This window comes from Molothrus aeneus, chromosome 12, assembly GCF_037042795.1.
Source record: "Molothrus aeneus isolate 106 chromosome 12, BPBGC_Maene_1.0, whole genome shotgun sequence".
Classification (NCBI taxonomy): Eukaryota; Metazoa; Chordata; class Aves; order Passeriformes; family Icteridae; genus Molothrus; species Molothrus aeneus.
The window spans coordinates 5,607,541-5,620,857 of NC_089657.1; the positions used below are offsets into that span (position 1 = coordinate 5,607,541).

The 13,317-nt window shown below is 39.3% G+C and overlaps 1 protein-coding gene across 1 annotated transcript in view; it reads left to right on the forward strand.

Annotated features, from left to right (window-relative positions):
- The window catches only part of SUCLG2 (succinate-CoA ligase GDP-forming subunit beta), a 107,174-nt gene extending 94,431 nt beyond the window's left edge, over nucleotides 1–12,743 (forward strand). The window contains exons 10-11 of the mRNA XM_066557974.1: nucleotides 3,487–3,607; nucleotides 10,785–12,743. Coding sequence (XP_066414071.1) covers nucleotides 3,487–3,607; nucleotides 10,785–10,900 — 237 coding nt within the window. The 3' untranslated portion in view covers nucleotides 10,901–12,743. The remainder of the gene's footprint in view (nucleotides 1–3,486; nucleotides 3,608–10,784) is intronic.
- Nucleotides 12,744–13,317: the final 574 nt, after the last annotated feature.

Sequence of the window (13,317 nt, forward strand, 5' to 3'; positions counted from 1 at the left end):
AGAAGGTCAGCAGACAGCCCCAGTATGGATTTATAGGTGGGCTGTGGAGAGGGGGAATGCTTTATGGTGCTGCCTCTGTTCATCCCTAAGTGTGTGATGATCACATCTCAGCCTACATTACGTTAAAGCTGGGAACATTTCTAGAGAAAATAATAAGAAGAGAATATAGTAAATGCACACACACTCGATTTGATTTTAGAGAGCAGCCAGCTATGCTAAAGCTGCTTCTGTGCTACCTAAAATGCTCTTAGTTTTGTGGAACCTGGGAGCCCTGTGGATGATGTTGGTGATCCAATAAAGTTCTAGCAGTCATCTCCTAACACCAATACTTTGGTTAGTACACAGTTACATTTATTTGCAGTGTGGGGCTTTTGTTGGTGCCAAACATTCAAAGCAGAATTGCAGGCTTTGTCAAGGTTGGCTTTACCAAAAAGTGACTGGAAATTAAAACTATTAAGTTAACTATTAAGTATTCACTATTAAGTTTTAGTAACAAAGTGACATGGATTTTACATAGGTATAGCTATCCATAAATATATCTACTTTCATCTATAGAGAAAATACTCTCTGAGTCTGCATAGCTGTTCATACAGCACTTAGGAGCTGTGGGATTAATGGCTATCCCAGTATTTGCCAGGATTTAACACCAAATCTAACATGAAAACAGTGATAGTGCAGCACTCAGTTTCCATTCCTTTGGCTTCCCAGCATTGGTGCTGAGGCCTAGGAGACTGTGGGCTTTTACCAACACTGGTGCTGATGTTTCCATGCCATTGTGGGTTCCCTTATTTCTCCAGAGGAATCCATAATCAGTTGCAAGTACATTTTGTGGGGATTTCACATCTGTCAGTTGTTTTGCTGCATTAAAAAGTCTTGACCCATGGATATGCTACTACCTTTTGTTTCCTTAGCAATGTTGCTGGAATACAAAAAAACATAAGTCATTCTGGAAGGTAAAAATGGTTATTAGAATAATGATGCTATTTAGTAACCTGTCTTGCATGCAGGCAGTTTGCCCTGTCCTTGATATGTCTAACAGTCCACAGGCATTAGATGCTGAGCATGTGGGTATATAATGGTTCTGATATGCTACAGGAGGTTTATTTTTCTCACAGACTTAAGTAATACAGACACAGTGCATTCTCTGTGCACATGAAACACTGAAAACCCCTTCATCCATCCACTGTGTCTGAATGCTAAAGTTCTTTCAGCTGGAAATGCAGGATCTAGTCAGGCTACAGAAGCATATATAAACAATGTTCACAGATTTCAGCAGAGTTAAAGTGAATCTCAGCATCATTGGAACTGATCTTCTGGCTTATTTGGAAGATTAGGATAAAACCCAAGATCGAATTCCCTACCTGATTCAGTTTCTTATTGATTGAATCCTTTTAGACTCCTCTCTAATTTAACAGTGTATTTTTATTAAAGCCAAGTACACAAACATCAATTATCCAAGCTGCATCTAATTTCCTTCTTTTTTTTTTTCCTCTTGCTGCCAATGGATTAGAAGACATGATTAGAATTCAGCTTGAAAGCTGAAAAGCAGATCCCTAAATGAAAAAGTCTGCGCTAGGAATTAAAATATCTGTAGTGGGCATAAAATCCTCCTCCTGATCTCTACTAATGTAAACACACTTGGTTAAGTTGATCTGTCACATGTCTGCTGCAATGTCCCTGAATTAGGAGGATGTATTGGAAGGGTGGAGTGCTGTCTGTGGCGTGTCCCACTGTTAGAATCCATCACCAGGGTGCTCTGACACCAAAGGGTTTTGCACAGAGACATCTCTGCCATAAGGGTTAATGGGATAAGAGTTGGAATGGCTCTGTTTTTCCTCTTAGGTTTTACTTGCTGACACCAGGAATGTTTGTGTGTGCACAAGCAGTGGGAAAAAGGCAGAGAAGGGGCCTTCTATGGTTTTACTCTTGTAGCTTCTGCAGAGTTGAGGATTTTGTAACACAAAGGTGAAATAAATGACTGCAATGGCATCACCAACTGAAAATCCACAAAACCCTTAACTGGTAAATGCATGCATTTAATGTGAGTATAAGGAAGAGTTATAAAATCAATTAAATTGTATATTCTTGTTTGACTGGGTTATAAATTTCCTTCTGGTGCCTCTGCTCTGCCTGGGATGAGGAAGGCATGCCATGAGCCATACACAGGCTCCATGAACTCAAAATGCTCTGGATCATCTTTTGATCAGCCTGGTCTAGTGAAAGGTGTCCCTGTCTTATGGGAAGTAAAGCATTTGCTGGGATGTTGTGTTTTCCTGTTGTACTGTGGATGGCAATATTGCTACCAGTGCTGAGCTCTGTGTGAGTGCACATCCCAGGAGTGAATTGTCACATTTTGTCTGTGGAGAGATGCAAAATCTGATTGTGCAGAGCTATAAACGTGGGTGGCCTCAGGGAGTTTTCCTGGTGCTGGTATGAGCCTGGCTGGCTGGAGCTGGGCAGGCTGAGTCCCTTCCTGTGGTGCAGTGAGTTGAGGTAATTGCAGCTGACATCCTGCACCAGTGCAATGCACTGATATTTCATTCCTTCACACCTAATCCCTTCTTTATCCTCTCAGGTTTTGAGTCAACAGAGTTCTGGCAGAGCTTGTTTGTGACACCCAGTGGAGCTTCTTGTGGAGCACCCCAAATGTTGTGGGTTAGCCCCAGGGTGGATGAGGAGCAGCAGGGCTGCATCCCCTGGGTGTCCTCAAGGTGCTAAGGCATGCTTGGGAGCCTGGAAAATGGCCTTGGATTCGTGTTCTGCTGCCTTACCAAGTGGAAAGAAATCATATTAATATCTTTTGTGTATTAATGTCTTGTATGTTGTGAAGGGCAAGTTAATTGTGAATTGGGTGGAGAAATTGCAGTTTCCAGAAACTGATGAATAGCAGTTTTTTGAGGTTATCAGTTAACCTGTTGTAATGAATGCTCTTCATTACATGCCTCTTCTTGTTAATTAGAAGGGATTTTTACTCCTCTTTATCAAGTCAGGGCAAGTTTATTACCTTTTCCTCTGTCGTGCTTGTGATGAAGTGAAGATCCAGATTGTTTTGTGAAGTGTCCACATGAATATTTCATTGCATGTACATCACACATTCATGCCCTGTGTTTTCTGAGCTCCAACCTCTGATGATTGTTCAATACATTTTAAAAATAATCAAACTACTGCTTGTATAAGATCTTTTTATTTATATTTATAAGTAGAAATTCCCTTTTTTTTTTTTGTAAATACTTTAATTATGACATTAATTACCATGCCAGACTAGACCAAGACAATTAATCACTTCTGTACACTGGAGCAATAATAGACTCAGACTCAAGTTCTCTGAGTGCAGAGGTGAAGCTTGTACCTTCCATAAAACAGGATCTGCCTGACAGAGAGGAATTGGTATCCTGGTTTGGATCTTTTAGCTGTGTTTATTTAAAAACACAAAGGCAAAACATAAACATGACCCCACTCAATTCCTCCTTGGTTTCTTTCCTACAGGTTGAAGCAATCCTTGTGAACATATTTGGTGGGATTGTGAACTGTGCCATCATAGCCAATGGTATCACCAAAGCCTGCCAAGAGCTCGAGCTGAAAGTACCTCTGGTGGTCAGACTGGAAGGTGAGTGCTGCTGGATTCAGACAAAATCATCCCTCAGGATCTCAGTAATTCACTCAGAATTTCTTCTTCTCCTAAAGAAGAAATTACTTTACATATTACTCCCACACAATAAGAAAATGTCCAACTCTTCAGCCATAGCACAACCTGAAGTCAATAAACTCATATTTCTGCATTTATGGACCCTGATGGTACTGGAAGCAATGCAATTTTGCAATGGAAGCTTTATGAGTTTGCCTGTAAGATTTGCAATGCAAATAGGAATTATTTTGATGCAAGTTTATGTTTACTGGGAGGTATTTCTTTTTTCTTTTTTTTTACTGAATGCAATTCCATTATTGCTAAACCTGCAGCAAAATATAGGTTGTTTTTTTTTTAATTTACACCAGTGCCAATTAAAAGAAAGATGTTAGAAACAGTATTTTTCAGAGAGAAATTACTGTAACGTCTTCCTCTGCCCAAACCCCCAGTCCAGCTAAAATCCAATAAAAACCAGAAAATTTGGTAATGGTAAGGAATATTTTTTCCTTAGTGCATCCAGCATTGTTTCACAAGAAACAGAAAAGCCATAGAGAGGGGAGGACAAGCACTCTTTGGCAGCTACAGCCTTTAATGGCAGTGGGTGTGGAGTTCTGCCTGTAATTTCTGAGAAGTGCCCTGAAGGAGGGAGAGTCTTCTGCCACTGAGTGAAAAGTGCCTTGATTGCAATCAGCACACAGCCCTGGTAAGCTGAAAATATTTCATTCTGGCCAAGTAGGTTTGGAAAACAGAGGGATTTCTGGGTGAGTTTTAAGGTTCTTACTCAAAACCATCCATATTCATGTCTGTGTGTGTCTAAAGAGCATAAAATGTCCTGTCACTCTGCAGTGGTGATGAAAGGAGGAAGTGCATCCCTTCATGGACATGAGATGCAATACTGAGGTGGTTTTCACACTGTGATAGGGAGAGGAAAACATGTTTTGAGTACCTCAGGCTTTTTACTTTCCAAAAATTACCCTCCCCCTGATTCCTGAGGATGCAGAGTGCCCAGGGAGCCCTGGCTTAGGGGGATGCTCCTTTTGTGTTTCAGGAGAAAGCAGAGCCTTCCCCTCCCTCATTCTATGCTGCACTGCACGTGCTGGCGTGGCTTCTGCTGGAAGTTTAAATGCCCTAAAATGGATTCTAGAAACAAATTGTGAAAATTTTCTTTGGATGGTGTAGCACCAGTCAACACCTTTAGAGACTGAGTAAAAAGTTGAATATGGATGAAGGAGACTGATGGATGTTGCTTAGAAGCAGAAAAGTTTCATTATATAAAATCTCATTGTTTATCAGCTTTAGGCAATGCTGTTTCACTTTTTGTCATAGCAAAAAAACTTTTCCTGTCTTTCACAGCTGGGAAAAAGTTTATCTGTCAGATCTGTGAGACTTCTCAACTGTTGTAAGTGCTGCTTTTTAAGTGAAGATATTGCAAAAGCCATTAGTTTTTCCTGTGAACAAGATGTTTTTGTTGTGATATTTGAAACTGTTATAAAAGAAACATGAAGAGCAACTTGGTCATTTTAAACTGCAGTCTGCTGGGTCTGCCACTGTGTTTGCTTGGCCTTTCTCCTGTAATTTTGGTAATTCCATGATTGTACAGAGGAGTGAAAGCCCTGCAGAGGTGCTTGTTCCTCTTGTGTCTGTGACCTTTGAGTCATTTGCTGCTCCACCCACAGAGATCAAAGCTGAATCTTCAGAGTGTCAAATAAAGACTTAAATGGAAACATCTTTGGGTTACCATCTTCCCAGGACTGCTCACTCTTCCCTAGAGCTGTGATAATGTTTCTCCTAGGCTGGTTGCTGACTCTGGAAATGGCAGTACCACGTTTTCTTTAGGAAGCTCTCTCCCAGAATAATACAGCAAACTCCCACTTTTGCATAATCTTTATCTCATTTTTTTAAAATTCCTCCTCATATTCCTCATGTTCATCCTAAACAAAGTGCTGTGATGTTTATAACCTTCAGATGTTGTATTTTGGAACTGTTAGCAAGTCACTGCTGTTTTCTCTGCCTCCTTAATCACTTAACCAAGCAATACATGTGTGTTTGGTCCTTTTAATCTTTCCTCAGAAATCAATCCCTCTGCATCCCTTACCATCTTCATTGTTCTTTGAACTCATACCAGGTTATTTAAACTTATAAGGATTTTGAATTAATAATGAGCACTGTAGAAGTAATAAGACTATCCAAGACTTTTTAAAACATCCCTGATTACATTTTACAGTTCAAAAGGAGAAAAAGGAGCAAGCACTCTTTTGGGTTTCCATTTTGAACATTTTCCCAGCAGAAGGTTTGTGATTATTCCCATAAATCTAACAGATTTGTGACCTGCACTTTAAAGACTCTTTGCCCACATGCACTGTACTACAAGTGTCTTGATGACGAGGGTTTTAATCAGTCAAATCTGTCTTGATTTAGTAGGATTCTGTGGACAAATCTTTGTTCTCAGTTGTATAATAGTTACAAGCCGTTTTACCAGTGGATAAAGAAAGGATTACTCTCCTCTTTGAAAATGGTAACTCCATAATTACATATGTTTGCTTGCCTTATCAGTAAAGAACTCACCAGCTGAGACACAGGATTATTGTTTAAAAAGCTCATGGACAAATGGAGAATCCACATATTCCAGATTTCATCTTCTACAGATAGAAAAGTAACTGCTGCTGGGTTTATGCAGGATTTTTTTCCCTTTAAAATGTAATACACTTCACTTAAGTTTTGTGAAAACTGACTAGGAATGATGAAGGGAAGCCAAGCCTTGCTTCTCATTTATGTAGCTCAGAGTTAGATGAAAAGAGGAAAGAATAAAAAAGGAATTATGAATTAGATATCTGCCTCCTATGCTGGAAATTTTACATCCTCTCTCTTTCAGAAAATGAATTCTCTGCTCTGGTCATAGGGCAAGAAGGACTGGGAGGAATCATAGCTACTTAATATGTTGAAATTCAGATAGAAACAAGTTGCTTTTTATTCACATGTCTGAATGCAAATTTTTTTTATATTTTTCATTCATGTGATCAGTGACCTTGTGTGTTCTTCAGAATCTGAAATATTCTAATGTCTTCAGAAATCTTTTGCACACAAGTGAAATTTTGCTCCAGCTTGTGTATCTTGTTTGCAGGTATAGTTTAGTATGTGTGCCTGATTTTTTGATTTTTAGTGTCCCAAATTGCCTGTCAAGAGAGAAGAATGGGATATTGCAAAGTCACACAGCTTCATTTAGATCAGCCTATGCAGACATCTTGGGTTTAAACATTCAGCACAAATTTAAATGTGCCCTTCCCTGTTAGGATGTAAACATGAAGTAGTGGGAGAGATTAAATATTCTTTGGGGAAGGTTTAAGGTAGGAAATGGCAAATGGAGTGAATAAAATAGAGTTTAATTGTCTTTTACAGATAGCCAGTGGAAGCTGGTTTATTCTTGACTGCAGAGCCAAGAGGTGGGAGATGTGTGAGCCACCAAAACTTTGTGTGTTCCCTACCTAAAGGTCACTCATTTGAGCCTGGCACCAGCCAAACCTCAAATCAAATGTTGTTGAAGAAGGTGAACTTCAAACCTGATTCTCCAATACTTGTCTTTGGGACCTGAGAGGCCCCAGTTTCCCAGGCTGGGGGAAGACAGGAGTGCATTCATTGCCTGGATCCCTTCTTGGGGAGATCCCTGTGGCTCAGTGCACTCAGCAGTGCAGCATGGCCAAGCTGGACCCCTGCTAGGGGTCCTGTACCATGGGCACAACCTGCTCATGTCTCTAATAATAATTGACATTCTGCATATTGTGACATTTTTTGTCATAGCAGAATGTTTTGGGTCAATCAGAGTATTTTTTATATTATTCATCTATTTGTTAGCACATAGCAAATGTATATAACAGTGTCTTATCCCTTATAGCTTATTTACCTAAAAAGCCAGAAATGGCACTGCAGAGTCCTGCATCCTCTCTAAGCATCAGCATTGAGCAGTGACCATTTAGCCTGTTCCTGATGGGTTTATGGCAGGCCAAGTGAGTAAGGGAACATAATCCAAACCCTGCATGTGGTTGTGTTTTATTGGTTTGATTTCCATTCAGCCTCTCCCAGTGAGTGCTGGTGTAACCTTACCACTGGTAGAGACATGCTTAGACAGAAATTTATTATTAGGATTTTTTTTGGTAATGAGTACATGTGCTTTGCTACTGGTAGCAGAGATTTCAGGCCCACAGAAGTGGAAATGTGAGATTGCATTGACACAGACTGAGGTTCTCCAGAAGCCAGGCTTGCAGCAGGAGGATGTTTAGATTACAAAGCCTGAAGGTGCATGCTGATAAAATTACATCTTCCCAGGTTTTCTGGGGTGTGTTGTTGACAGTAATAGATGTGAGAAGACAAAAACTTCTAATTAGAAAACCATTCTCTTCATAGAATCCAGTTAAAAAAAAACACCCAAACAAACACACACACCCACCCACAAAACCCCCAAACAATAAAACCCAGCAACAACAAAAGCCCCACAGCCTCCAGCCCTGTGAATTTTCTCAGTTGGCTGCAGGGTAGGGGAAGGGCAGATATTCTGATATTCCTGGGTATGGGATTCTGTTCACAGTTCTCTGACACCATCCAGTGGCAGGAGGTTAATGCTGGAATAGTGGGATTCTTTATTTGTTTATTTTAACATCTGTTGCAACAAGGTGGTGTTCTTTGTAGATTCCTAAATGTTTCCAGTGTTTTTGGAATGTTTAATTTTAAATCTTTTACCTCTGCTTTTAACAGGTTCATTATAATTTCCATATTCTCCACATAGCTAAAATACTTAATCACAATGAGATAAAAGGCTATCAGCAAAAAAAAAAAGAATTATAGCAAAGGAGATGCTTGCTGAAAAGTGTGGTTAGTTGTGTGGCCTGCCTATAAAAGTGTTTTATTTAAGAAATACAAAATGTACCCATACACTTTTGTCTGCAGTGAGATTTTTTTTTTCAGCTTTCATAATTTCATTTCCTTGCATAAACTCCCCCTCCCTTCTCAGGGGCCTGTGTTTTGTATTGATTTTGTAATGCATGTTAGACAAGTGCTGTGGAGAGCAATCAATGCAGTGCAGAACAGATCCAATGTATTGTTCCCTCTCTGACCCGTTAATAAATTAATATTGGCCACTTAGTGAAGAACAAAACTTAGTTTTAAATACATGGTTATCACAAAAACCACAATACTTTTTTTCTGTGTGGGAAAATTTCCAGAAAAATTTCCCTCTTTCCATTTTTTTCCCCTCATAACACTTTGTCTTGTAGAATCCTATTTTAAAGATCAGAACATTCTTGACTGTTTTAAATGTTTGTCACAGTTGTATCTAAATAAAAGGCAAAACCTTTTGGGAATCAGTGTAAAAATGTGAGGGACTCCAGAGAGCAGAACCTTGGGAATGGCTCCTGCCTCCCCTGTGCAGTGCTGGGCTGACAAGTAGCAGCCTCCACATTATATTATATAGGATACTTGAACAAAAATCAAATATTATGCTCTTTTTTTTGCCCGTAATATTTTTTTTTCCTGTATAAAAAGTTCTGTACAGTTCTGGGTGTTACTAAGCAACCAAATCCCCCTTCTGTCAAAGATTTCAGATGCCTTTGACCTCCCTCCACAAACCCTGCAGCGTGTCCTCTGCACAGCCATGGGAAGCATGACCTGTTCTGCCAGAGCCTTTGCAGAGGGAGCACATGGGTCCCACATTCCTCTTCCTGATCCTGCCTCTCCCATCACAAAGTACTGTGACAGGGATGCCTTTGGTCCCTTTCAACTGCAGGAGTGGCAATCCTGACTTGAGCATGCTGATGAAACAGGCTTTTGAAATTGCTCTGCTTCTGTGGTACCATTTCAGATGTTTTATGAAGTCTGAAAAAAAAAAAAATTGAAAAATCATCCTTTAAAATGAGCATTCTGGAAGTTGCACAGCAAAGAAAATGCTTCTTGCTTGGTTAATAATTAAAGGTATAATTAGTGTATAGCTCCAAATAGAATTAAAATTCATTTTGCTAGGTCGAGGAATTACAAAGTAATTAAGCATTTTGGCGTGGCAAATGAACAGGGAACCTGACATGGGAGAGGACAGAAATGATTCTAAAGAGGCCCAGCTCTGGGTGCTTGTGACTAGTGTGTGACCCCAAAGTGTGGATTCTGCTTCCTCACTAGGATGTCTGACTCCAGGTTCTTCTGTGGTGCAGAGAATAGCAGTAATCAAAAGTGTCACTTGGCTTTGCTGCAGAGAGCTCTGGAGAATTCAGATTTTCTGTTAGTTTTCCAAAAGGAATGAGATAGAGCAAATGGGAAGGTGATGCTCTTGTCTTTTAGACAAGGGAAGTGGGGTAAATGCATTTTCCTGAAATATCTTTTTCAGCTTTGTATTTTTTCCTTTCCTTTGCATTAGTCTGTTGACTGAGGTTGAGCTTGTTCCATACAAACTGGAGCCCTTATGCTGTGTAATCATATTTTCTCCTTGAGGTGGGGTGGACATGGCACTCAGGGACATGGTTTATTGGTGGACTTGGCAGTGCTGGTTTCCAGTCATACTTGAAGATCTTAAAGGTCTTTTCCAACCTAAATGTTTCTGTGATTATCATAATTTAGTGCAGCAGCAGAGGAGGGATTGGTGTCATGCTGAATTACTTCAGGGACCTCTGTATTCCCTGTTTTTAGTAAAAATGCAACAGCATATTCAGGAGCAGCTTAAACCTGGTTAAATATTCAGGATTACCCAAATCTTTGCCTTTCAACAGCTCATTTGGCAGCTTTCAGTTATCACAGGTGAATTTTAGCTATTGTTGACTCACTGATTAGCTGTAGCTGATTGTGGCTAATAAATGCCTTTAAAAGAGCCTGGCACGTGGTCCATTCCCCAGAGCTCTTGCTGGATGTCCCTGCTGGCTCTGGGGGATGCTGCACTGCCCCTCTCCTCTCCACCAGGCCCCTGTTGTGCACACAAGTGCCATTTTCAGATTGCATTGTCTGTCACAATTGTCACTGGAATTAGGAGCTCCTTCTCCTCAGCTCAGTCTGAGGCACCCATTTGATCTGCTGCTAGACTGAAATGATCTGTAGTTTGAGGCATTACCTGATTTTTCAGAGGCATGCTGGGAGATGTTCATTTACTCATTAGTATTAATTACTAATTATAGTCAGTGTTCTTTTTTAGGAACAAATGTCCAGGAAGCCCAGAGGATTCTGAGTGAAAGTGGACTCCCCATCACGTCTGCCAATGACCTGGAGGATGCAGCAAAGAAGGCAGTGGCAAGTGTGGCCAAAAAATAACACCTTGAAGGTTATTCTCATGGAAAACTTGTGTTTCACAAGGTATCATTCCTGCTGTTGTTCCAGAGGATTAATGGAGTTCTCCCAAGCAGGGATCAGGACTTAACTGGAGATACCTGGCCAACCCAGGCCACAGCTTGCAAGTTGGCCTTCAGAAATTTTGCAGCTACAATCTTCAAAAGTTTGTATGTCTTTGTCTTATTTTGATAATTTTGTTAGTCAGAACTGTAATAAGTAATACTTCACTCCCTAAAGTTCATTTTTGTCTCTCTTTCCCAAATTGTCACTGATAAACTCATGATAAGACAAAATAAGTAATAATTGACTTCTGTAAACAGAATTTTTCTTTAATCAAACACTTTTCGGTCACCTATTTCACAATATTTTTATTTGTCTTTTTATATTGTAAAGAGTCAGCAAACTAACAGTCTCCCTATATTTTTATGGACTTTTGCAATAATGTAAAAAGCTATGCTTACAATCCTATTTTTTATTCAAATGAATGATGTTTATTTTCTTTTTTTGGAAATCACTGGTTTTGCCTTAAGATGATTCTCTTTTGTTGATGCCAATGGATACCTCACAATAGGAAAAGGGACTGAGAAGTTGGTAGTGAAAGGAACTCCCACTCTTACCGTGCCTATAAACCACTGAAATGTGATTCATTTATTTTCTGATTTTTGGAAATTCCCTGCTGTATTTCCAGGTGTAGCAATGCCATCCAGGGAGCTCCAGGAGGATGTTTCTGCTACTAAGGAAATGGCTGCTAACTTTTTAAAATAACTTCTTTGTGAGAATGTGACTGCTGTGAGGTTTTAAAACAAGATGAGAAACTGAAGCAGTTTTCTTTCAGGAGCATGGAGAATTCTTCATCTGATTTGCCTTCCAACAACCATTTCTAATTTATTGGGAATAAAACACAAGTGAACTTTTCAATTTTTAAAGTATTTGGCTTCTCAGGCCTCAGTAAAAGTATGTATAAGAAAAAAAAAAAACCCTAAGTTTCAGGACTCAGGTATTGACCAAGATTCATTTTGATTATATTCTCTTTTGTAGCAGTCAAAATTCAAGCTGTTAGTTACACAAATCATTCATTCAGGGAGCAGAAGGCAATACTAAAGATCTTGTGTAACTAAAGAGCTTTGTACAAATCTCACTCTGCCCAGGAATTATCTGCTGAAAATCATCAATAAATTTGAACAGTGAACAAATGAGGGGATATTATGATCTGGTCTTGTAAATGGGCAGAGATATAAAAATTTGTGAAATAAATTCCTAATTGTGATTTTTTTGTGCAGCTCTAATCAATGCCGTGTTCTGCTTAGAAAAACGTAAATAAATTTTTCTTGACGTTTCCATTAAAACTGTTATATTCAAAATGAACTATCTGCACTAATCTTTGGCTCCTGACACAAATAGTGCAGATGGGTTGCTATCATCAATTCCTGCAGGTTTTTCCTTCTCCATTCCTTTCTCTACATATTGCTCAAGGAAAAAATGTGTGACCATTAGAACAGCAATAAATATGCCTCTAGGTCTGTAGTTATTGGCAGAATGAAGGAGAAGGGTATCCTTAGCAGCTTTCTTGAAGGTGCATCAAAGCCACACTGCTTCTCTGAAGGAAGAAATGTTTACCTCACCACAATAAATAACACTCTATTTTATATATTTTAATACTGGAAAGTTAAGATTCTGTGGAAGAACTGTTTGTGCAATGTTGTCACACACTGTGTCCCTAACTCTGGTCTCAAAACCATCCACTGTGCATACACAATTATTATTTTGCAAAGATTAATACTGTGTAGACCATTTTGTCAAATAAATGTAAAAATTAACATGTTTATTGACTTTGTCCTTTCTATAAAACAAAAGAATGTTTAATTTGCCTATGCTCTTCCATTCAGCATTTTGTGACAGGTGAGTGAAATCAAATGCATTGGAATTTAGTTTCAGTTGGATGATACTGCTATACTCCAACATATTTGCCTTTTATCTAAAAATGTAAATCATTTTATCTCTATATCTTTTCTTATATGTAGGCCAATGACAGTACATACAAGTTTTATTCCTCTTAGGCCATATACAGAATGGAACGGTATAATTTTAATTTTTCAGATGTGAAATGGAAATTTCCCTAAGTTCTGGTTTGGTATCTTTGAGGGTTTGGTATTTCACAGGCACTGAGCACTGGCTGTAACCAGAGGCTCACTGTGGTGGTGTGGACTGGTTTGTTTTATTTGTATGGATCATTTCTCTCCATGTGCAAACGTGTAAAGTTGGGTTTGGTGTTTCTGGGAAAGGTGTTTTTAGTTGCATTTTCCCCACACAAACCAAACAGCAGCATAAGCAGTGGGTAAGTTCCAGCTAATCCCCTCTGTGAAAGCTTTAAGTGGGATTTAATTAGCTTTTAAATCTGG